Genomic DNA, 24,593 nt, shown 5'->3' with positions numbered 1-24,593 from the left:
TGATCTTGTTCTTGATACGTTTATGTTTATAACAAGTGCCGTGCACCTTAATGGCTGCTGAAAAAATGTCGAACTAAACATCAAAATATAGTTGGCTAGTTGGTATATGCCCTGTAATGACTACTGAAACATCAAATAATGCAACATTCATCTTTTTTTTTTTTTAATCGTGATATTTTATGGTTTTAAGTTTTAACTGATGACGCTTTGACTTTGTTAATAGTTATATTAGAGGCACTGACAATAAAGTAAATTTTGATAAGTCTATGCAATATTGCAATAATATTTCCTTGAAATAAAAAACATGGTTACATTATACTCGCATGAATTCTTAACAAATTAAATTAAATAAAAAGAAGAAGAAGAAAAGACAGTGAAAGTGAAACCCTAGACACCGCCATGAGACGCACCCTTCTCCGAAGTGCTTCCCTCTTCTCTCGCAACCTTCTCCTCCGCCCCCCTCCTCCTTCTTCTTCCTCCACGACCTCACTCCCCTCTCCTTTCGCCGCCGCAACCCGCCCCCGACTCAGGCTCTTCTCCTCCGACACCAACGACTCCTCCAATGAAACCAAAAACGACGCCGCCCTCGATATCAAGGACGTCAGCAACAAAGGTACACAAAGCCCCCTTTCAATCATTTCCCTCTCTAAATCCACCAAATGAATCTGTATATTTATGCATTCTTTTCGGTTCTGGCAGAGCTGAAAGAGTTGATGGTGAGTTACTTCAAGGGCGATAACCAGGTTCTTCCGTCCATCATGGAGGCAATCATGCTGCGGAAGCTCTCCGGGAAGCACGAGGACACCGACGACGAGCTCATGGACAGCCTTCGTATGGAGCCCATCGATGACGTCGATGACCAGGATTTCGAGGACGATTTCGAGGACCTAGTGGAGACTGATGAGGAGATCGATGACCTCTACAATGCCAGGGATATCGTCATGAAGAGGATGGTCAAGGATGAGTTCTTCAACATGGACGAGAAGAAGTGGGATGAGATCGTTGAGGATGGGGTCAAGCATGGCATCCTTAGGGACACCAAGGAGTGTGAAGAGATTCTCGAGGATATGCTCAGCTGGGACAAACTTCTCCCCGGTATGCCGCCGATTCTTGTTTAGAAATTGTGCTGATTAATACATCATTCATTCTCTCTAGTGCTCTAAAAATTATTAAGAGTATGAGGGAGTTTAGTGTGCAGTGTTAATTACATTCAGGGCTATTATAAATAGGTTGGTAATAAGTAATAACTCCAATGTGCAGTGTGAAAGGCAATAATTCTGTAGGCACCAATTCTTATTTTCTTGCTTGTGCCTTTTCTGTTATTATCTTTGCATTTTTTGAGTTAAAATTTAGTTTTCAAATTCGACATTGGGTGGCTTATGTTTGCTGATTATGCTGCTTTTTCATTTCTCGTTTTGGTGTGAAATTTTATATAGATGAGATAAAAAAGAAGGTGGAAATAAAATTTAATGAGCTTGGGGACATGTGTGAGAGAGGAGAGCTGGAACCCGAAGAAGCTTATGAACAGTTTAAGAAGTTTGAGGATGAGATGGTTGCGGAGTACATGAAGATAATGGAAAAACAGGAGGCCGCAAATTTCGATGGTACAGCTGTGCCAGACAAGAAAAAGGATTTAGATGACCCACCTGGCGAAGGCCCAATTCTCCGGTGGCAGACACGGGTAGTCTTTGCACCTGGTGGTGATGCTTGGCATCCAAAGAACAGGAAAGTGAAACTATCTGTAACTGTGAAGGAGCTCGGACTCTCAAAGTACCAGTTTCGCCGGCTGAGAGAATTGGTAGGGAAACGATATCATCCAGGAAAAGACGAGCTTACAATTACCAGCGAGAGGTAAAGTGTTATACCTATAATTTTCATTCATAGACTATTTCGTTCAATTTTGTGATTTGTGTATGGAATCCTTTCTGTATTTTGAAGGTTTGAACATCGGGAAGAAAACAGAAAGGACTGCTTAAGAACTCTTCTCAATCTCATTGAGGAGGCTGGCAAAGCTAACAAACTGGTGGATGATGCACGGGCTTCATACGTGAAGGGAAGGCTCCAAGCCAATCCTGCTTTCATGGAGAGGTTGCGAGCGAAGTCGATCAAGAGATTGCAAGAATCTAATCAGGTGCCTGCTTGAGGTTCTTCAGGTCTGATGTACGAATTTCGGACCCACCTTTCACCCGCCTTAATTTGTTACTGCTCCCATTCTACTTACTTCTGTGATTATGATCTTTCCTTTTTACACCAGAGTTATATTGTGAGCCAAAGTTGCGGCAATAGCCTTTTCCGCATGGTGGGCTGAGGTTGTAACATTTGATTCTCCAAGTACGCCATAACGGTGGGAGATTCAGTGCAGTGAGCTGTTCTTTAGTCGTATCTTTGATATTTAGAGATAGGCATCGCCGATAAGTTACCTTTAGCAGGTGTTGTATGCTAAGTAATTGATTTTTATCATGCTTCAAAGTTTTGTTTGCTTTTTCACCAATAAAATGTTTTTGTGTAAATAAATACAACTGACGGTCACTTGGATACTGACTAAAAATTACTTAGTAGCTGTTCAATTATTTGAATTGCACAATGAATACCTAAACTAAAAGTGTTACTCGAAAAGAAGAATAATTTGGCAAAGATTATCAGTGCTAGCTTTGTTTCTGTAGAAGCCATTGGGACATTGATTGGTGGTTGCCGAAGCGCAATGGATAGTCAATACCAAGGCTAAATGCAAACAGAATTTGACTTGGTTTACTTTTAAACGCCTTTTTCTACGGTTTAGATCCGATCAAGTTACTGGGAATTCAAGTGCACCAAACCTTGATTAGGGAACATGAATAAATCATGAATGAATAAAAAACAGCAGCAGCAGGTGACCAATCTTTTACCGTTCCGTTCAAGGCGCTCAATATTGCAATAATATTTTATTTTTTGAAAAAGCACCTGTGATATCTAAACATATCGCCATCGCTTATGACTTCGGATCACATAGTAACTGAGCAATCATTTGAGTTCGTGTCTATTACTTGGGATGGCCGACATTGACCTAAACATCACTGACTCATTTTGAACGAAGTCCCTAATCTCTTATGTTGAATTGTTTTTAATGCACTCTTCCAAAAGCAGCTGGTGTGAAATGTGGAAATAGGGAGCATAAAATAAGACAAACGAAACATTATTTCTTGAGAAGCATGACGGAAAGCCTGCCAATGGTAACCTTTGTTCATATTCTAGCATGCGCTCTCCTCAGCAACCATGTTGGAGATGCGTGGTTAAACCTTGTTGAGTTTCTGTTAGTTGTTGAATGTTGTGTGATTTGTGTCTGTTTCGCGTGAGGACATGATACACAATGTATAGTTGTATGTTCTGACAAAAGCAGGATTATAGAATGGGATGTTTCCGGAGCATTCTTTATATTTTGACATTGATTCAGGTGATATTTTTGATGACGTTAAACCAAATTGTGTATGAACTATGAACTATGAAGCCAAAACAAGAGTAGAGTCGTAGGCTTTAGATGTATCGATATTAAAACATGGTGTATTATCATATCTAAAATGGAAATCTTCGCGCTTACAAATCCGAGTGGGCTTTAAATTTCTAAAGTAAAACGTGGTGGTTCTTCATAGGATTTGTTACTGTCTTTGAAATAAGTAAAAATACGTTGTCAAGAATGGGATTCGAACCCATGCCCTTTCGGACCAGTACCTGAAACTGGCGCCTTAGACCAACTCGGCCATCTTGACTTACAACATAATTCTGGCAACTTTTTTTTAATAACGGTATTTTTATATATTTTTTTTCCCTCTTCGGTTAACTGTTATCATAACTTGGAATGGGTGTTTGGACCATAAATGCCAAAAGTTCTTCATATTTCCCTACACGGTGGTATCAGCAGTATACACCAAGATTAATTTCTTCATTTCTTGGAAACCCCCCAACCCCAAAAAATTGATATTAATTTAACTCAGCATTTATATATAGTCAGATAACTACTTTGGACAAAAGAAGGAAAAAAACAAAGCACATTGTTAGCTTGACTTTTATAGGTTTGATGCATTGCACTGACACGTAACAGTTAACACCTTTCAATATTGGTACAAAAGTTGGGCCTAAAACGTGTCTCTATTATACAGTTGATTAGCATAAGCAATAACTCAAATAAGATAGTCTCCCCATACTCAATTAAGAGGTTGCGGGTTCGAGTCTCCATACAAAGTAAAACCAAGTTGAGTTGGTCTAGTGGTTAGCTCACTAGTCTGCTTAAGCAAGTGTCGGGGGTTCGAATCCCGCCTTGTGCATGCAGCAACTCATTGGCCAGCGGCAAACCCTTAAATGGAGCTCAGTACCGCGACGGATTAGTCCTTAGCCTGTCGAGTTGGGGGATACCGTGGAAAACCAAAAAAAAAAAAAGCATAATAATTGAAGGAGTTTTGCTCTAGAAAAAGTATAAATGTGATTACTGGACCTTAGTGCTCCATTGTTCTCGTCATGAAATTAAAAATTATGGTAGTGGAAACTAATTAGTATGGCTTGCAGTTTTTCACACACAAATCATGTGATGCGAGTCTAAATGGTTAGTACTTTAATTCCAACTAGAGTTTAAAATTGGCACACATGTTTTAATTGCCACTCTCATAAATAAGCTTAACGAATAAAGACATTTATTTTTATACTTGGGAAGCGGCAACTAGTTCAATGTTTTTCACTTTAACTGGAGACTTAAATAAATGAGGACTAAATATGGTTATTGTTAGTTGATCTTGGAAACTGCGACAGTGTTGTGATCCTAGTCCCTTACATTATTCTTAAGGGAATTTCTATATACATATATGGATACATAACAACACTATACATGAGAATGATGATGACATTTTTTGATCCAGTTTATAAAGTATGGTCGGATTGTAATTTTATTTGATCTTCTTTTCCTTGACCGGTCCTCTGGGAATTTTGTTCAGATATGTCTTCTGAAACCTTCTATATTTCCTCCTAATATCTATCATGATATGTTCAGCCAAATTCCTAATTTCTTCCTCATATCTATCATATACAATTGGCAGTGTTTGGATGCAGATAGAACCTTGTGAATCATAAACATGAAAAGACAAAAATTAATGCACTTATTCTGCAGTATCAAATATCTTGACAAAGAAACCAAGTGTAGGAGTTGAGTTCTAACCAATGTATAGCAGATTGATAAAGCTGAAGTAGTTTCCAATTTCTGATAATATATAGAGGGAGATGATAATCTGAAAATTTTATTTACAAGTTAGATATTTAATTTGGTTTTGGTTAAGAATTCAAGTGCATAAAAGGATAATCATTATTAGCATACTAGAAGAAATCGTGGTAGGTCTGTTCCACATGAAATGTGGAAGAGCACTTGTAATAGCTGGTAAAATCTTCTCTGCAAATTGAAAGCTAGATCTTCAAAGAAAGAATCTTTCAAAATAGTTTCCGGAATCTTGGGACCGTTCCTGTGTATCACCACGTGCCAGATATATCAGTTTTTTAACATGGAAAAGTCTAGGGGACCAGCAACTTTGTTAAATTCTGGCCAGCATGTAACCAGCAAAGAAAAGTGAGCCATTGGATGAAATCTCACACCAATCTTACATCATTAAAACTATCTTGATAGCTATTTGATAGCTACAAATCACAAAAATTGCTTACCCTAGCATTCTTCTTTTAACATATTAATTTTTAAATTATTTGGAGACATTATATAAAAGTAATGCTCTATAACTATAACTAGTGAAATTAATGAAGATCAATTTATTGTTGAGTAATAAAGTAGTCCTCAAATTTACAGTTTTCATTATCTTAGTTCTTTAGATTTAAAATTATTTATACTGGTCTCTGAAATTCATTTTTAGAACTATATTGGTTTCTGAATTTTTTTTAGTACTGAATCAACGAACTAAGTGATAAGTTGGCTCTGACTTGCCACGTTCGACATTAGCATCATTTTATTTTGTCACTTAAACAAGGCAAAAACGAAAAGAGAAAAAAGAGTTTATATAATGTGCAAATCATTATATCTCCATTCTCCAAAACAACTTTGCTTTTGCCTTAGTTAAGAACTATAACGAAAAATGTCATTTAGTCATGTGTCTAGTGTGGCAAGTCAAAACTAGCTCAGCATTTTGTTTATTGATTCAACGTCGAAAAGAGTCTAAGAATTGATATTGATGCCTGAAGCTGGATCTCGGAATCATCAGTATAGCAAATTTTGAATATGAAAGACTAAAATAGTGAAAGTTGTGAATCTCAGAGACCACTATAAGAATTTAGTCTGATATATACTATGACTCAAGTCAAAATGGTTACCATTTAAAGATATCAGCAACCGTGGACCATATGTAGAGTACTAGCATTGTGGTGATGGAAATGTGAGAAATAAGTGTCACGAAATTGTACTCAACAACCTCAAACAGAAACCAAATAGCTGTAATCCCAACCAAAATTGCAGCTGATACATTTCTATCTTTCCATAATAACACATCTGCCACTGAAAATTCAGCAACCAAATAATATAATCAATTCATTCAACTACAAGAAATAATTAGAAAAAAAAAGATTAATTACTTTTGCATCTCACATGACACAGGTGAAAACAGTAAAACACACATGGCTTTGTAATATTTTATTATCAATTATGAAGCGTGTACTTTTTTATCCCTTTCCTTTTGTTTCTTATTATTATATTCTCCAACATGAATCAAAAGTAACAAGTACCTTTTCCTCCTCCAAGAACTTCATGTATTGATTTTCCATGGGGAAAGATCTTTGACTGTGTTGTGATAATTTCATTATCAGAATCAGAGGATGTATTGTGCGCCATATTTGCTTGTTAGAAAGAAGATATTGCTCTATTGTGCTGCCATTGTTATTTTATACTATTCTGGCATGCACATTAGTAAGTAATTATTCTATTCTCGTTATTGAAGGAAGGTATGAATTAGGTTTGAGGTTAAACTTGGATACCTTGAATCTTAGATGAGACTACTACTTTGGCATGCAATTCTTATGGATTTGTCATGTAATCCATGCCAAGTATATGCTACTGTATATATATTATTAGTTTATTACAATCCAATGCTATTTAATTAATTTTTTAAAAAAATATATGAAAAATGATTGGATAAGAGCATGTTTGGAAAACAGGAAAAGAAAAAGACAGAGCACAATAGCATCGTTTGATTCATGTAGCCGACTCCACTTAGTGAGACAAGGCTTTGTTGTTGTTGTTGTTGTTGTTTTGCTCAAAAAACAACTTATAAGCAAAAATATTGTTTTTGAATTATAATAATTTTTTTACCAAGTTAATCACAATTATCAAATATCAAATAATATAAATAAATATTTTATACATATTTTTGTAATTATATCATTTAAAAATAATTTCTTTTTTTTCATACATTCCAAATATAATGATTGATTGTCACATATAATCGATTATTCTAAAAAGCGATTATGTAAACAAGAATTATTTAAATAAGTTTAATTTATTTATCCTATGTTACTAACCATCACTCTTTTTCTTTTTACAGTATTTCGTTTTTTTTTTATTATTGATCAGGGTATATGAATCCAGTTTGTTTAGAAAGTGTGAAGAGAAGAAAGATAAGAGAGACAGGTGTTGTGTTTGTTGGCTCAGCTTATGAATACTTCTTGTGAATCAACTAAATCAATGAATATTCTAACTTCTAAAGACATTCCATTACTAATGTAATATAGAATCTTAAAACATTTACCGGGACTTGGTTAAAATCTTAAAATATATGTGTATAGTATAGAGTCTTAATTTTAATTATTTAAATGTAAAGATAAAAAACTAATAAAAAATAAGTGAATTATATATCTGTTGTACATAAATTTATCATCATTATTATTTATTAGAATAATTATTTTAGAAAAAGTAAGAAGAATAAAACTATTATTTTGGGCTTTAAAATGCTATTTTGAAATAATATTTCTAAAAAAATATATCATATTTTCATCCTCATAAAATCAATATTGGCTATATAAAATTCACCAAAAATAGAGATAAAAGCAATAAATAATTTTAGATATCAGATTTTACATAAATAAAATTGTTATGTCATTCAAATTTGATAATTTTAGTTAAGCTAATTTTTTTTTGGTGGATGATGTAAAAAAAAAAATTTCTTAGAAAATTGGAATTATCCTCTTTAGTCTTTTGTATGCATTTTGCAAATAATTTTCTAAATATTACAAATAAACTAGATTTAGATCCGTACAATGTGTGAAAAACTAATGTTATAAATTTTTTGTATAAAATTTTTTTATATCTAAAATTATAATAGAGGAATTTTGAGTTTTATAATTAGTTATAAAATAATTTATGTAGCTATTAAAACAGATATAATAAATTTTATAATATATTACATTAGTAATATATAATGAAAACTAATTAGATCAATTTATACTTTATATATATTGAAGTATTTGCTTAAGTAGTATTTTCAACTCTTAAAATAAAGAGTTATATCATAATAAATTAATTTGAGAGTAAAATTTCACCTCCGACTTCTGACTATTTACATATATGACAATCCGCCCTCTACCATTTGATAGGACATATTGCTCCCTATACACTCATCAAAATGCATGTGTTTTGCGACAAAGATAAAACTGTATGTTTCAACTTGTGAATGTTAACCTCCCTTCTACGCAGAAACTTTCTCATTTCTCTCCTCTATTGTCACTCACAATCACGAAAAACCATAAACAAACCACACTTAAATTTTGTTAACTTCAAATATTTAGTGAAGATGCTTAAAGGTCTGGGTACAAATGCCAACTAATAAGCAAAACAACAGCATGTATCATGTCTCCAAAATAATGCTTTGAATTATATGATTAGTGGATATAGTCATTGCCTTATATATCTTGGTAGAATTGTCTCACTAGTAAATTGTTAGAGATTTATGAGTCTCCTGAATAGATGGATAGAGGTTTATATGTCTACAATTAGCCCCTTGTTAGTTTTACTCTTCCACAATTAGAGAACTAAAGAATTTATAATACAAAAGAAAAAAAAATAGAAGCCTATCTTAAAATAACTACAACTAAAGAAAAATATATTCGAGTTTTGTTTTGTTCCAAATTCAAAGAGAATAAAATACCTCCATGAACGGTGATTCGTAGCTAAAGATTGCTTTGAGCTCATGATTCTTTCTTAAGGTGGGAGAAAGTGAGGATTTAAAAGCTATGCTCAAAATGGGAAAAGATGATGTAGTAAATGTTCTCTCCCCAAAACGCATGCATTTTGATGATGCGACAGGGGGTTAAATTGTCCCATCCAATTTGTTCTTTGACACCTTGACAATAAACGATACATGCAATATTTTTCTATTAAGAATTCACAGAATAACAGAGAGAGCAAATCATCTAATAGATCAATTGGTTAGGAGTTGCAACGACATTTTAATTTTATGAGGGGCCGGATTGTCATATGTGTAAATAGTTAGGGGAGGGGTAGGGTTTTACTCTAAATTTTGTAGTATAATAAAATATAGTTCTATCAATCTAGAGTGCGTGCGTATATGCGTGTGTGGGTGGCTTAAGTTTTTGGCCAATTCTATGGTGCCTTTTGTTTGGTGTCTAACTTTTACCTAAACCCGAATGGAATGTCCGCGTCGCATGTGTGCTCGCGTATGCGAGTTCTGCAGAATGACTAAAAATTGTTAAATGTTGCAGAATCCACCTTTACACACCAAACTTCCGACGCGCATAACTTTTCTGTTAGAAATTATTTTTAGTCCGTTTTTCGAACGGCGTAAACTTTACGGATCCAACTTTCATATGAAATACATTTGAAAAGGTTAGGGGGTCCGAAAGTCAAGTTATGGCTCATCGAAGTTCGATCAAAAATCAATTTTTCTCAACAAATCTCAAACTTCGTTTACTTCCACCAAATCACAATTTCCTACCAATCTTTCACAACTATACACAGCACTAACACATACCAAACCACACCTCAACAATTCATTTTCATATCATGACGTCCCATTCCACAAAATCATCAAGTCCAACTCCAACAATTACATTCAATACACATTATTCCTCAATATACCAACAATAATAATTCATGTTCATTAATCTCACTACAACATCAATCATCAATGTATCATTATAGTTCATTAAAGTCATCCCCTCATCAACCATACACCACAGTCATACTTTTCACCAACATACCAAATATCCACGTCAATCCAACCCATAGTACATCAACTAAAATCACTAAATAGGCATCAAACACACAATTTATCTTATCCTAAGTCGTCTAGCCTAAGTTTTCACGACACATTAATATTATATACGAGAAACCAAAACCATTTCTTGACCGATTTTTTCCTACGCCAAAGATAACCCAAATTAGCAAAATGACAAGCCTCCACCACCGAATTTCAGCACCCAAAGCTCAACCAAGCTTCCAATCTCCTCAATTGTGTTTCAAATTCACATATACACAACCTAATATATATTACCACATTCATATACACAAGCTTAATGCTCAACCATAATTAATCAAAGAATTCACTAGGGTTTGAGGATTTTTCCCTTACCTGTGCCTCAATTCAACAAAAACTTGCTAATTCCTTAAACTAATTGGACCCTAAAACATCAAAGAATAAAAAATCTCAACACCTATAACATAGGATTTTTTTTTCAAAATTAGAAAAAAGAGAATTGAAATTGAAAATGTGACATCCTTACCGAATTGATTACTGAATTTTGTAGAGCTCGATGCGTGGACGCGTGACCGCAAACGGTGCAGCGATCGGAGTTCTAGATTGAGAGATATATGGATTTGAGTGAAGGGTTAGGGTTTGGGAATTTTCTTCTCTTCCCTTATGTTTTCTAATGTGAAACAGCAATGAGAATGAGCTGAAGCTCATATGGTTAAGTGGATTGGTTGGGCCTTTGGGCCTGGTTCGGCCTGTTCGGCCCAATTTTGAGACAAAACCTTTAAAAATAGTGTCAAAATTCATGTTTTAATTAATTCTACCTCATTAATTTATAAAATTCTATTTTCTATTTTTTATTAATAATTAATTTATTGGCTAATTATTCGTTAATTATGCGGGGTTTACAATCCGCAAGTAGAGTCGGATACTCGCGAATTAAAAATTGGTATGGTTAGAGTTGGGATATTCTCAACCTGCGATTAGAATAGAGTTGAGTTTATATAAAAATCTCAACCTCTCAGTAGAATTAGAGTTGGATCCAAACCCTACCATACCCTACCCATTGCCACCCATAGTAATAGAATAAGCAGAAGAAATGTCATTTTTTAATTGCAAAAAATAATCATATTAAATAACCAACTGGGATGTACACAAACAAAAAAAATTTAAAATAAATTGAAAAAAAATATCTAAAATTAAAAGAAAAGAAACACCTAAATCATTATAAAAAGAATATCCAAAACCTAACAAAAAGAAACCTTCGAAAACGTAATTAAAAAAAATATTTAAAATTATTGTACAACTTTTAAAGACGATCTGAAAAAAAAACACGTAGAGGGAGAGACGCAGAAGGAGAGACGGTGCAGAGGAAAAAACACAGAAAAAGAGGAAAAGAGAGGTGAAAGAAAGTACAAGGGCTCATGTTTAAATTAATTTTTGAAATTTTAAAATTAGGATTTTTTTAAAAATTAACTACTTAGTTACGTATAGATTTAATTTCTTAGACTTTTTCTGCAAACAAATATGAATATCAATTTTACATAAATAGATAGATTAAATTAAACACAATAACTCTATCAGGTGCATTTTATCAAATTGGCATTCTCTCTTAAGAGGATTGGGTTTGCTTTCCATCCAACATGATTCGGAAATGGGCCCTTCAATTTGAAAAGAGTAATAAGAAAAAACCGGTTTTTTATTAGTCAATATAAGTTATTTTTTAAAAAATTAAATTGAAAAGAGTTAGCTCTCTAATCAAAATATTTGTAAAATATACAAATTGTTTACTATTTTTTTTTACTGAAAATATGGAGACTCAAATCCGCAACCTCTTAATTGAGTATGGGGAGACTATGCCATTTGAGTTATTGCTTCTTACCTACAAATTGTTTACTATTGATAAATGATTTTAGAGAAATTATATTCATTTTTGGACTGTATCACAGATATCAGAGATTAATGTGAGTAAAGCTTATATACCTTTATGTTGTACAAGATATTGATGTGAACCCTACGTTTTAATCATGGTATCATTTGGACTGTGGAGATAATCCATATGAGAATGTATATGGACGATAAAATTGGTTAAGAGGGCAACACCAACGTTGTATTTCATGGACACTCCCTGACCCTTGGTCCTGTCCTTTGGCAGTGCAAAGAGGCAGATTATTGGAAATATGATACTCAGTGAATTATTATCATTCGTGTTTCGTACTGCTTAGTCAATTTTAAACCAATATATAATTGCAAAGGAAATAATTCGAAGTTAATGTCATCATTGTAATATTCACTAATTATTTGAGTTTTGGTGAAAGTGACAAGTGCTTTTACAAAAGAATAATTATAGATCCAACAAGAAGCAAGTGGACAAAGTTTGGGTAAGTAGACTACACTTAATTAACAATTAACACCGGGAATCTTTTTGGTATAATAAGGGCATTGATATCCCTTTTTACAATCAACAATGTAGATTTAGTTACAATTTTATCTGCATAGATAAAACCTGTATGATATATTATTATCTCCACAGTCCCCATGTGATATGCATGAATGATATTTTCTATAATATATAGTACATAGTACACACTTGAGACAAAGTGAAAGAGAGTAAACAATATCATAGGACGGACACAATTACAAATAATCATCATTGGCATCTTCTTATGTATAGAATTCTCCTCTGATTCATTCACACTCTCATCTCTCAAACACTCTAAGCTCAACATCTGCAATACATAACATAACATAACACACACTTCATCAAATGGACTCACCTAATTTGCGGTTCCATCCCAAATACTCAAAATCCCACACTTTCATCACACCCTCTCCTACCCTTTTCGCCAACAATTCCAACAACTCCAATTCCATCAATTTTCCAACTTCCTTTGCCAAAAAGTCCCGTGCTTTATTCTCCAAAATCATGGTTTCTTCTTCTGCACCTGCAACAGCAGCAGCGCCCATCACCTTTGGCTTCAAGAATTTGATGGAAACTTTCACTGTTGATGTGCACAGAGCAGAGAACAGGCCACTGAACGTGCCCTTGATTGCACCTTTTACCATTGCATCATCAAGGTTGGAGATGGTAGAGAACGTGGCCATTAGAATTGAGCTCGGCAATGGCTCTGTGGGTTGGGGTGAGGCACCAATTCTGCCTTTTGTTACTGCTGAGGACCAGAAAACTGCCATGGCCAAGGCTTCTGAGGCATGTGCCTTTCTCAGGAGATGTCCTTCACTGACACTGGGTTCCATGTTGGAGGAGATTGCTGCTATTCTTCCTGGCCATGAATTTGCTTCTGTGAGTGACATTCAGTTAAACTCATCATCTTCATCATCATATTAATTTTTTCTACTCATTCTAATGTTTTCCTTTTGTACTTTTGAAAGGGACGTTTTGCATGCCCCTTTGCTACATGAATTCATATGGCTTTGAATTAACTACGATCCTTCTTATTATTGGTAATTAAGGAAATGAAACGAGACTTGTAAAATTTGAGAAAGTTTTAGTCTTCAATTAGGCATTGTATTTTGTTGTATTTATTTGGTTGACTTTTGCCATTATGCCCTGCTTTTTGCGCCTAAAATTTCTGCTTTGATTCTTGTCTTTGGTTGCTTTTGAGAAAATGTGTTGTTTCAAGGTAGCTTAGATTGTTTGAAAGTTGCTAGCTTTTCCTGCACAGGAATCAATATCAAAATGTACAAAGGAAAATGAATCTTGTCCTGGTGCTTTCTTAAGGATAATTCAACCTTTTTCCTTCATACTCCATAATTTCCTCTTAATACTACTATAGCAATAAAGCTATTTTCATTCAGTTGGGATTTATGTAATGTTAAAGGTTAGGGCTGGGGTGGAGATGGCAATAATTGATGCTGTTGCAAATAGTATTCGTGTGCCATTATGGAGGCTTTTTGGTGGAGCCTCAAATACCATAACCACTGATATAACGGTAAGTTGTCATTGATCATAAAGATAAGATTTTAATGGAAATACTTGCATATAAAGAAATCTAAACTAACTCATATCTACAGATCCCAATTGTTTCTCCAACTGAAGCAGCTAAATTAGCTTCTAAATACTACAAAGAAGGGTTTAAGACTTTAAAGCTGAAAGTTGGCAAGAATCTGAATGCAGATATAGAAGTGCTTCAAGCTATAAGGGTTTCCCACCCTGAATGCCAGTTTATTTTAGATGCTAATGAGGGATATAACTCTGAGGAAGCAGTGGAAGTTCTTGAGAAATTAAATGGTTAAAAGCTCACCTAGTTGAATTTTTTTTTTCCATGACTTCCGCTGCCATACAGAAACAAAAATGCACACATGCACCAATTTACTTAGCTTGTGCAAACTTCTGTTAATTGCAGTATTTTAAGAAAGTTGACATGGAACTTAGATTTAAGAATCTTTTTTCTTTCTGTTGCAGAAATGGGGGTCACACCTGTCCTATTTGAGCAACCAGTTCATAGAGATGATTGGGATGGCCTTGGATATGTCAGTAACATAGCAAGAGAAAAATATGGAGTGTCTGTTGCAGCTGATGAGAGCTGCAGAAGTTTAGCTGATGTCTACAAAATAGCCGAAAGGAATCTCGCAGATGTCATCAACATTAAGCTGGCAAAAGTTGGGGTTATCGGTGCTCTGAATCTCATTGAGAAGGCAAAAGAAGTAGGTTTAGATTTGATGATTGGTGGTATGGTTGAGACAAGACTTGCAATGGGTTTTGCTGGGCACCTTGCTGCTGGCCTGGGTTGTTTCAGGTAAGTACATTATAGTTGAAAGATTTTGACACTACTTTAAGTTTTCAGAACGAATTCATATTGTTTTCCTTCTGTTTATTTAAAGCTTTAAATAACCAAACTCTTTTCTAGGTTCATTGACCTGGATACACCACTTTTGCTGTCAGAGGATCCGGTTCATGAAGGCTATGAAGGTATACTCCCTGTAATATGCACATGCAGGCATACAGCTCTTAAATTCAAGGTTTTATGTAACAAGTTGTTTTATTGGTGTCTTTTGCAATCTGATGACATTGAGGTATTTATTTGAACAGTTTCAGGTGCCACTTATAAGTTCAGAAATGTGAAGGGACATGGTGGATTCCTTCATTGGGACAATCTTGCTTAGCAAATTCTGGTTTTCTTGGAGAGTACAACCATAGTTAGTCTAGCATGGCTGCTAACATATGATAGTTGTGAATGATGTACACCTTAAAAAGAATTCAAATTGTTCATTCCTTGTGATTGGTTGGGAAGAAAAACATTACTATAGTTGGTTCTTGAACTATTACCAAGAACCTCTATGATCAGATTGCTTTAATTAGACAAAAATGTGGCTAAAGTACTATGTGAATAAGTAAGAAAAGAAAGGTGTTTTTTATTGTATGGAACTGGGAAGCGTTGTCCAAAACAGTTTGAATGCTACTTACATAAAAAATCAGCTTAAAACAAAAATTAATTTCCATATACAACATTTAGATGGTACTTATATTAGTCATGATGTCTTACAAATTTAGTAAATTTGTTATAGGACTCCAGTCCATTAACCAGGGTCTCTTGTCAGATGGAAGCACAAAATTGAGCTCAAACATCTCCCTTGATATGTTGCCTCCTTCACAAAACCCGACAAGTTTTGCAACTATTTCAGCACTCTCCTTTACATGCTTTGGATTATGGGGTTCTGTCCAGAGCTTGCTCACAAACTGCATCCTCTTCTGCTTCCCAACAACTGGAACATCCCATTTCATGTACAGTGCATCCCTCTCCTCTAGTGTCAAACGTGATCCCAATCTCTTTGCAAGGAATTCCCTTTCTCTTTTCAAGGCTTTGATACTATGTCATAAAATTTATAGTTAACATAAAAGAAAGATGCATTGATATAAAATATCATATAAGAAAGAAAGAAAGAAAGAAAGAAAGAAAGAAAGAAAGAAAGAAAATACCTTGATGACAAAGAGATCGTACGCTCGTCTCCAACATGAGCAGGGCTTGCATTCCCAACTTCTGCCAGATGTTGTTGCAACCATGTCAAACGCCTTAGCTCAACTTCCATGTATATTTGGTCAGCTGGATCTCCCTTGAATAACAAATAAAATTGGGTCCTATGAATTACAGAAACAAAACAAAGATCCCATAATTCAATGATCTGCTGCTGCTGCTCCTGAAATGTTATATGCCATGAAACTTGGGATTCTTCTTGTTCACTAAGACCTTCATTTTCTACATTGTGGCCATTTGCTTCATTTGCTTCAAGCTCAAGAACCTGTACAGATGAATGACGTGAGTGAACAACTAAGAGCATAGCAAGACATAATAGTGTAGACTATTCATGGTAAGGCAGAATGATTTTTAAGTAGATACTAACATACCTGGCAAACAAGTAACTGCTTTTGGTATTGCAATTTGGCCACACGTTCCTTCAACTCTGTAACATAAGTCCTTATACTTCTAACATTCTCTTCTGCAGCATTCTGAAACATTTTCTGCATTTTCTTCATGTTAACTGAACTAGAGCGTCGATAACCTGAATTGTTGTCCCGGGATGAAACATTATCCCCTTCTTCATTCTTTGATGGAGTCTCCTCCTTCTCAGATTCTGGTGGCAAATTCTCACTTGAAACAATGTCTTCATCATCCGGAGCTCTATTTTCGATATCAGATTCCAAAACTTGGTGAGGGGTGGATAATGGTGAGCATGGAGATCTTATAAAATTTTGCCGATTCACAGCATTAATTGAAGCCAAAGGAGGCAACTTTTTCCTTCTGTGTTCTTTTCTCTGTTTCGAGGCTTCGCTGTTTAGTTGTTGATAATTGTTTGGGAGAGACATCACCAGCTTGTCTATGGACCTTTGAACATTTTCTAGCTGTTGCTCAAGATTTGCAATGTTGCTTCCCTGTGAATGAAGACGGGTAATTTCGTGCTTGAGATTAGCACTGATGCTCTTGTTTACAGAAACCATGCTCCCAACTTCAACTTCCTTGGGTGCAGACCTAACAGCACACATTTGCCTTATTTCAGCTTGCAGGTTAGCAATTGTCTCTGCTGCATTTTGGTTCCCTAGTCTGTGACATGCCACTTCCTTCTGTAATACTTCCAGTGCTCGATTAGCTTCTTCCCCCAGCTGCTCCTGGAGATGCTCAAGTTTATGAATTTCATGCATAAGAGTAAAAGGAGCAGTAGATGATTGCCTCATTGACTGCCTTAATGTTGTGTTTCTTATTCTATCTCGTTTTAGTGATGATAGTGAACCAGTGTACGAGAGACACTTCTTGACTGATAACTGAGGTGATTCAACTTGATTTGAGATGTGATGATCCTCCTGAAGTTTTTTGTTTAATTCATCCACCTGAGATTGTGCAAGATCTCTTTGAAGTTTCAGTTGTTCAATCTCCATCTCCATCTGGATATAATTAGGTAATATTATCAGCAATGTAGTAAACATAGTCCTGTCTTATGTCATCATACCTGTTCATAGTAATCATCTTTCTTTTCCAATTTACCTGCTGAATTTTCAAATCCTTTTCCCTTGACTGATCAGGTGTGCTAAGCTCTGCCTCAAGCCTGGCTAATTCCTTTTGCAAATGTTTAACAAGCTGCTTGTCAGAAACAACCTTTGTAGAGTGTTTCAACACAGGAGATTCACGGATTTAGTATCTGGAAAAGGTAAAAGGAAAAAGGAAAAAAGAGGCAAACCAAGAACTTCATATTACCATGTTAACTTGAGCATTATTTGTTACTTCCTTTGCCCGGGTAGCAAATAAGAGAGTATTTCGCGACTGCTCCAGATGACTTAGTGCTGGGCTCAAAGTACATATGATGGCAGTGCGTGCATTCCCTCCGAGAGAGTGTTGCAATATACGGGTGAGTTTTGAATCTCTGTAAGGTATATGACCACTTCTTTTTCCAACACTGTGGATGAATACTAGTTGTCAGAGTAATCACATCAGGCGTGTCATGGATCCTGACAAACAAATAAGCGCAAATGACCGTCTCATAAGATTGTGAACAGCTATTCTGACCTGAGTTTCCGGATCACTGTTGTGAGAGTCATCAGGCTAAGATTAATATGGCAGCCTTCTCTAAGCCTAGTGCCATCTGCATGTGTCTGTGCAGCCCTCTCACTTCCAGCCAGATCAACTAAGTTCTGCAGCAACAAAGTGAGTTTGTTACATCCTATAAAGAACTAATGTGTGCTTAGTTAAAACAAGTTTGGAATTTCGATTTACCAGTGTGGCAAGAAAAGATCTCACACAATCTGAATTTTCACGTAGTGTACTTTGAATTGTCTGCAATATATACCAAAAAGAAAAAAAAAATACTTCCATTACCCTATTATTTGTTATGAGGCATCAAGGGTTTGAAAGAAACAAAAGAAGACTAAATGTTTAAAGCTAACCAGTCTTATTATTTGGTGAGATCTTGAGCTCTTATCATTAAGAGCAGTTTCACCAACCTGCCTTTGAGCTGCCCAAAAATATAAAATTAAAATTTAGGTGATTAACTTGTGAAAAAGAAGGCCATCTCAATTGCAAGCCAAGGCAGTTAGTTTCATTACCTTCACAAATAGATATAAGATATCTTAAATGCTTGTCATCATTTGCAGTTTCTTCCACCAATTTCTCAACAACAGTACCTTTCTACATGAAGTGATTAAAATATCAAGTTGCATTTTCACTGAAACATGGCAATAAATTGTAACATGAAAAGCAAACTAATATGATTTGAACCTAAGGTACTCCCAGATCCATCTCCATAAATAAAATCTCAAAAAATCATTCTATGATTACCTCGGGATCATCTAAAAGCTTCAGACTGCGTCCAGATTCTGAATTTAACAAGTCCCTCACATTTTCATTGTATATTTCAAGTCCAGATATTTTTATAGTGAAATCTCTCTCTGGGGTCTGCATCCATCCGATTCAAAAGTTTAGCTTTGTTTCCAAGTCATATCTAAACCTCATGAACTAGAGTAACTGAGCAAGAAATACTCTTCCTATGAAATAAGAGTAATCCAATTCTACAGCACCAAATATTGATTGATAGCTACATGAAGGTTTCGATAATACTTACATCCATTATATGGTTATATATATCATTGACCGCCTTCTCTGTTATGCCTCTCATTGTGTAAGTCTTTCCACTGCTTGTTTGTCCATAGGCAAAAACAGTTGCTGCAGTGAAATAGTTCCAGTCAAAGATCTATCATAATTCATGTATCTATGTTTCAAGCGATTTATGAAAATTGATAGAAGCAGTACAACTATAATGGGTACCATTGATGCCCATCAATGCAGACAATACAACATTCTTCACTCCTTCATCGTATACTGTCTCGGTTAAACAAGAAGGACCAAAAACTTTATCTGCAGGGGTGAAAGTAAAGTCAAGAACTTGTTAAAATACAAAGACATTATCTAACATGGAATTGATCCGATAATTGAAAAATGAGAAAAATTTAGTGAGGATCAATGTGTGATTTGATACCAAAAGCAAATGAGGTTGGTTGAGTTGCATGTTCAGGAACTTGTGGTTTACACACGATCCGGTGATGATCGACGCAATCCCACGCGACCTGATCTTTAGAGAATTGCTCTCTTCTGTTTAGAGGTCTTAGCCTCACTGTAACTACAATCTTATCCTCCCTTGCTCTTGTCCGTCCAGGGGTTGATGGTGGTGTCGTTTCAATCTTTGAAGCTGGTGTTCCAGGTGTTCTAACAGTCATTTTCTAAACAAAAAAGGGATTAAGAAGGTATTATTAATCGAAATGATAACTAATTAAGAAGTTGAATAAAAGCAATAAATTAAGAGAAGGAATGGAAATGAAGCAAAATAAGGAAAGAGGATAGTAAGCTCACTTGTGTTATAAGTAGCTCAATAACTTGAACTTAAGTAAGATTCTGAACAAGAAGAAGAAAAGATAGCAGCTGCAAGTCTGCAACAATGATAGTTGCATACAGAGAAACGGGAATTTAGGGTTTGAGAGAGAAAAAAAAATGAAGGAAGGATGAGCCTTTGCTTTCATGTGTCTTCACTCTTCAGACTTCAATACAACGCTTGTTCTTACGGGAGCCAGTGGACTCCTAACGGCTACTTTCTTTCTTTTACTTTTCCACAGATTTTTTTTAAGGGAGAAAAAGCAAAAAGGAATATTAGCATATTATAGTGCAATTAATTTTGGGGCTATCCATGCAAAATTGGAAATAAGGCGGCCCACGGGGTTTGAATATCTAGATCTAATGATTTTTTTTTCTTTTTTCTTTTTCATATGTAATGTAACTAGTGTTTCTATTTTTAAAAACTTTTATTTATCTTTACCCATTTTAAAGCACTTTTGGTGAAAAAAGATTAAAAAAATAAAATTGAAACATAATTTTAAAAAAGGAAAAATAAAAATAAAAACACAATGATATGCTCATGCAACTCATGTTCAAGAGTTTTGAAATTTCTCCACCACGAAAGAAGGAAGAACTTGTTTGTAACAAGCTTTCAATACTGAAGACGTTGTATACATTAGGTTCACATTATTGTGCGCGATATTCAGTTTGTAACCAAACAAACGTATGGCAGAGAATCACAAGCAGTGACCGCTTTTCAACATCAATCATAAGTTGTCTTGTAATAATATTCCACACACACCCACAGAATTCTTGACAACATTCATATCCCAAACCGACCAGCATCTAAAGAGTCAAGGATGCAGCACTAGCATTATAATTCATAGTTTAGTCATTAGTGCTATCATACAGTAGTACCAAATTTGCGCCTTCTTATTGTTATACACCAAACACCCATTTTCTTCGAAATCACTACTACTATTTGTAAATATTTAACCATTATTCAAATGGTGGCATGATCCCGGAGATGCTCCCTGTTAATCAATTTCCTCTAGCCATTTTTTCTTTATTAGATTTTCACCTTTTTCACTAAGGCCTTCCACTTATATGATAGAGTTTTCTTTTTCTCCATCCTCCGTATAAACCAACATTCCACTTCAGCATCATCTTTTCTACTGCTTAGGCAAGTTACCACAATCTCCATCGATGGATAGACTTTTTATCAACTTCACACCAAGCAATCAACACAGAGATTTGAGCTTTTGGCCGTAGCAGAGAGAATTGAATGACGTGTCGTCTAATTTACTTCACCTGTGGTGCGGCGCCATGATTTAAAGAACTGATAATCTGGGTGGTTCACCTGAAGAAGCCTTAACCAGTTATCTGCAGCCTGAAAGAGGGAATTCACCAGTTGACCCTCACCAACTCCTTTTTTCATCCACATGGATCCCTTTAACTTATAGGAGGCCATTGCAAAAGTGGACAATGAAATCTTTGGTATGCCATCCATCTCATTGGGATAAACCAATACGGGAGCCGGAGTACGACCACCACCTAAAAAATGAAATTGAAAAAAAGATGAAAATAAATAATCAATGTTGCATGAAACAGAAACATATTTCACATATTTAAAGCATAACATTAGTTTTGCAAATAGCTGTGATAATGGTATTGCTGTATTAGAATGACTTAGGGTGTAAGAACTAAGAAGCCATAGCAATTCAAACATAGGCTTGAAGTTCCATAACTACCTGTTGAGGGTGTATGTAGTGTATGGTATGTAAGAAAGCAGGCATCTAAATCTTTTAATGTTGGACCTGTGGGTATTCGATATATAGGATACCTAGAATATGACAAAAAATTGTTAATTCACTAGTTTAGTACAAAAGCCACACCTATCCAAAATACAAAAACGGGAAAGAAATGAAGCAGTTGATCACCATGCCACAGACATCCAACTAGCTGGCAATAAATCACAACTTCTTAATGACTTTAGGCCAGGATAGTGGCGTGCAAGATATAGTACCTGTCCCAATATTATGAAGTACAAGTCATAAGAAAAGCAATTTAGATTTAGGCCAAACAAGCCACAAGGTAATAAAGATCGATATAAGGTACATGCCTTGTCAGCCAATGGTTCACGGCTATAAGGAGGATCTGGTTCAAAATACTCAAAAACTAGATCCTGAGGATTTCCAGTTTCACTGTCATCACTGGAAAAGCCTTCTTGTATTGTATTGGGCTTATCATGTACAGAAAGCCTGCTCATTCCTAAAGAAACATCACCTGTAAGATATTGACTACTCTGTCCTATAAACTGATCAGTCCTTTTCCCATATTCATAATCACTGCTTTCATCGCTACATGAATCTCTGTAATAATCACCATCACTGTCTTCACTGGTGTACCTAATGAAGCAAGAAAATCAAATTTTATTATGCACTAAAGAATATAATTGTACAAGCTACAGTTGCAAAAGAAAAAGTAAATTCATAATTCATGTTTACTCTAATTAGGAATCATTAGCCACAGAGAGACTGAAAGTAAGCCCAAAAGATCCAACAATTTTAACTTTGCTTGATGAGGGAGAGAAGAAGAAGGAGCAGAAGTAAAAATTGACAAGGTATCAAACAAGGCACACATCTAGACACATCACTCAGTTGTGCTCTTCTCGATCTAATTCTATTTCTCCTGTTATAACTTCTTTCCAGAAGCACAAAAGAGATTCATTCCTGCACGGTACAGTCTATAAGGAATTAAGTTATATATTGATCATATAAACACCATATCAAATATAAGGAGAGTCCTCTCAACAATTCACACTGTATCTCCAAATTACCTCAAACTCCACAGACAATTTATTCACTCTTTCTGATCACCAATCTCGTTTCAACAAATCATATATAAACATTAAACAGTTAGAATAAAACCAATTACAGAACCAAACTTGAGTGACGAGTGAATCATTAACACACTATCTTACCAAGAACTTTAGTCCCAAAAAAAAGAGGATGAGAAGTGAAGCCAAAAGATGCAGGAGTTACAAAATCAGGCAAGATGAAGAGTTGTGAAATAACAAATTTGAATGTTTCACACGGTTATTTTGCAAAACACAAGAGACTAAGTAAAACCCTAAAAGCGTATAGAATAATACTGGTAATAAAAGAGATGCTGCACATATCAAAAACTTAACCTCATTTCGAGTGATCATAGTTACCTATTGTCAGCACATATTGAAGAATGACACTAAAAAATGCCAATACCTTGGCTTAGCACTTGACTTCTGAGAAGATTGACCATACAGTTGGATGGCTGACAAATAAGGTACATAATATTGTACAACAGATTCATTCTGATCAAGAAGCAAGGGCACTCCTGCACCATACGCGCTCCACTCCTTGAATGACTCCCACAGATCATCAAGCGTGAAATAAGACTGATACTCAACATCACAAGTTTTCCAACCTCTCATTGTTGTCTACACCCACAAACAGAATAAAAGAAACAAATGCAATCAGAAGCTAAATCATATAGACTATATTAACAAAATTACAAGTGTCAAAAACATGGTAGCCTACACTAGCTCAAATCATAAACTACTTTAAGTACCTTAACCCAAAAGAGCTAATGTGAAAAAAGATAACCTACATATTATTTATTTGTCTGCATTATGAAAGGACTCATCAAGAAGCAAGATCATGGCATAAACCAAAAGGAGGTGAATAGTGAATAGTGAATAGTGAATAGGAATCATCAACCTTTGAGAAATACTGTGCGGGGACTAATGGAGTTGTGGACTCCAAGAACCTATCAATGTTACTAGCAGTTTCTACAGATTCACAAGGAGATGGCTTTGACAAAGAACACAAAGATTCATCATTGGAATTGTTATTCTCGGAATCTAGAAGCTTAGTCTTCGGAGCTGAATCAGTAGTTTCAGGTTCAGCAGCGTTCTTGGGTCTGTGAAGCTGTTTGCGCTGATTCTGATTCTTCCTTGCCTTCACCGGAATGTAGAACCGATCCTCACCGCGAACACCCCTAAATTGCAGTGCAGTTCCCAGCATTTTCCGAATCCTTAATTTTTCAAGAAAGTACTATATACTCCTCCGTTTTGGTCAGAGAGAAAACGGAGGAAAGTATCAGATGGAAAAGAAACAAGGACCGAATTCCAAAATCTTCTCTTCTTTTTTTTTTTCCCACACTCTTGATTCTCGAAACAAACGGTTCCAATTAAAGAAAGGAGGGAAAAATGAAACTATTGTCGGTGGGAGTGAATAAGGGATGTATGAATTTGTGACGAACCAAACAGAGATTAAAAAATGAAAAGAGGTCTAAGAAATCGGAATCAGCAATTGGGAAGCGACGAAGAGAGAGAGAGAGAGAGAGAGAGAGAGAGAAGATTGGAATGCGTGGAAGCAAAGAGAGGAACCGTGAAGAAAAGAACAGAAACGCAAGAGGAAGAGGAAGAGGAAGACGAAGAAGACAAGCTTCAACCACAACACTCTTCTTACACACCCAAAACGTCCCAAAAGTGCACGCTAAGTACCGC

General features: G+C 35.4%; 5 protein-coding genes and 1 non-coding gene across 8 annotated transcripts; 2 read left to right on the top strand and 4 right to left on the bottom strand.

Annotated features, from left to right (window-relative positions):
* Nucleotides 1–251: 251 nt before the first annotated feature.
* On the top strand, nucleotides 252–2,616 carry LOC107632069 (uncharacterized). Of its 3 annotated transcripts, none has more exons than XM_088508168.1 (5): nucleotides 324–613; nucleotides 700–1,095; nucleotides 1,437–1,851; nucleotides 1,939–2,153; nucleotides 2,255–2,616. In XM_088508168.1, the coding sequence occupies exons 1-4, from the start codon at nucleotides 400–402 to the stop codon at nucleotides 2,141–2,143; spliced, it is 1,230 nt and encodes a 409-aa protein (XP_088364294.1). In that variant the 5' UTR covers nucleotides 324–399; the 3' UTR covers nucleotides 2,144–2,153; nucleotides 2,255–2,616. The 3 variants fall into 3 exon arrangements, with proteins under 3 accessions (XP_016191191.1, XP_088364294.1, XP_016191192.1); XM_016335706.3 differs by having other exon boundaries at nucleotides 1,939–2,160; XM_016335705.3 differs by having other exon boundaries at nucleotides 252–613; nucleotides 1,939–2,616.
* Nucleotides 2,617–3,662: 1,046 nt separating this feature from the next.
* On the bottom strand, nucleotides 3,663–3,743 carry TRNAL-CAG (transfer RNA leucine (anticodon CAG)). The gene has a single exon. It is a non-coding gene; the product is annotated as a tRNA-Leu (tRNA).
* Nucleotides 3,744–4,728: 985 nt separating this feature from the next.
* Nucleotides 4,729–6,873, bottom strand: LOC107632070 (reticulon-like protein B9). The gene is made up of 5 exons (XM_016335707.3): nucleotides 6,739–6,873; nucleotides 6,331–6,511; nucleotides 5,336–5,477; nucleotides 5,180–5,249; nucleotides 4,729–5,080 (listed from the first exon to the last, which is right to left on the bottom strand). Exons 1-5 carry the CDS (start codon nucleotides 6,842–6,844, stop codon nucleotides 4,911–4,913), a joined length of 669 nt encoding a protein of 222 aa, XP_016191193.1. The 5' UTR covers nucleotides 6,845–6,873; the 3' UTR covers nucleotides 4,729–4,910.
* Nucleotides 6,874–12,677: 5,804 nt separating this feature from the next.
* On the top strand, nucleotides 12,678–15,600 carry CYP77A5P (cytochrome P450, family 77, subfamily A, polypeptide 5). The gene is made up of 6 exons (XM_016335709.3): nucleotides 12,678–13,515; nucleotides 14,054–14,164; nucleotides 14,247–14,463; nucleotides 14,638–14,971; nucleotides 15,083–15,144; nucleotides 15,265–15,600. Exons 1-6 carry the CDS (start codon nucleotides 12,982–12,984, stop codon nucleotides 15,336–15,338), a joined length of 1,332 nt encoding a protein of 443 aa, XP_016191195.1. The 5' UTR covers nucleotides 12,678–12,981; the 3' UTR covers nucleotides 15,339–15,600.
* LOC107632072 (kinesin-like protein NACK1) lies at nucleotides 15,564–20,664 on the bottom strand. The gene is made up of 14 exons (XM_016335708.3): nucleotides 20,066–20,664; nucleotides 19,695–19,935; nucleotides 19,484–19,573; nucleotides 19,281–19,381; nucleotides 18,998–19,114; nucleotides 18,766–18,847; nucleotides 18,607–18,674; nucleotides 18,437–18,496; nucleotides 18,230–18,354; nucleotides 17,921–18,119; nucleotides 17,711–17,821; nucleotides 16,579–17,610; nucleotides 16,153–16,472; nucleotides 15,564–16,042 (listed from the first exon to the last, which is right to left on the bottom strand). Exons 2-14 carry the CDS (start codon nucleotides 19,930–19,932, stop codon nucleotides 15,715–15,717), a joined length of 2,871 nt encoding a protein of 956 aa, XP_016191194.1. The 5' UTR covers nucleotides 19,933–19,935; nucleotides 20,066–20,664; the 3' UTR covers nucleotides 15,564–15,714.
* A 134-nt stretch (nucleotides 20,665–20,798) lies between these two features.
* On the bottom strand, nucleotides 20,799–24,593 carry LOC107632074 (uncharacterized). Its single transcript, XM_016335710.3, has 6 exons — nucleotides 23,803–24,593; nucleotides 23,308–23,522; nucleotides 22,167–22,452; nucleotides 21,985–22,070; nucleotides 21,796–21,887; nucleotides 20,799–21,598 (listed from the first exon to the last, which is right to left on the bottom strand). Exons 1-6 carry the CDS (start codon nucleotides 24,106–24,108, stop codon nucleotides 21,342–21,344), a joined length of 1,242 nt encoding a protein of 413 aa, XP_016191196.2. The 5' UTR covers nucleotides 24,109–24,593; the 3' UTR covers nucleotides 20,799–21,341.

The sequence above is a fragment of the Arachis ipaensis genome, chromosome B3, assembly GCF_059453495.1.
Source record: "Arachis ipaensis isolate K30076 ecotype BB chromosome B3, ASM5945349v1, whole genome shotgun sequence".
NCBI lineage: Eukaryota > Viridiplantae > Streptophyta > Magnoliopsida > Fabales > Fabaceae > Arachis > Arachis ipaensis.
This window is presented reverse-complemented; position numbering and strand designations above follow the sequence as displayed.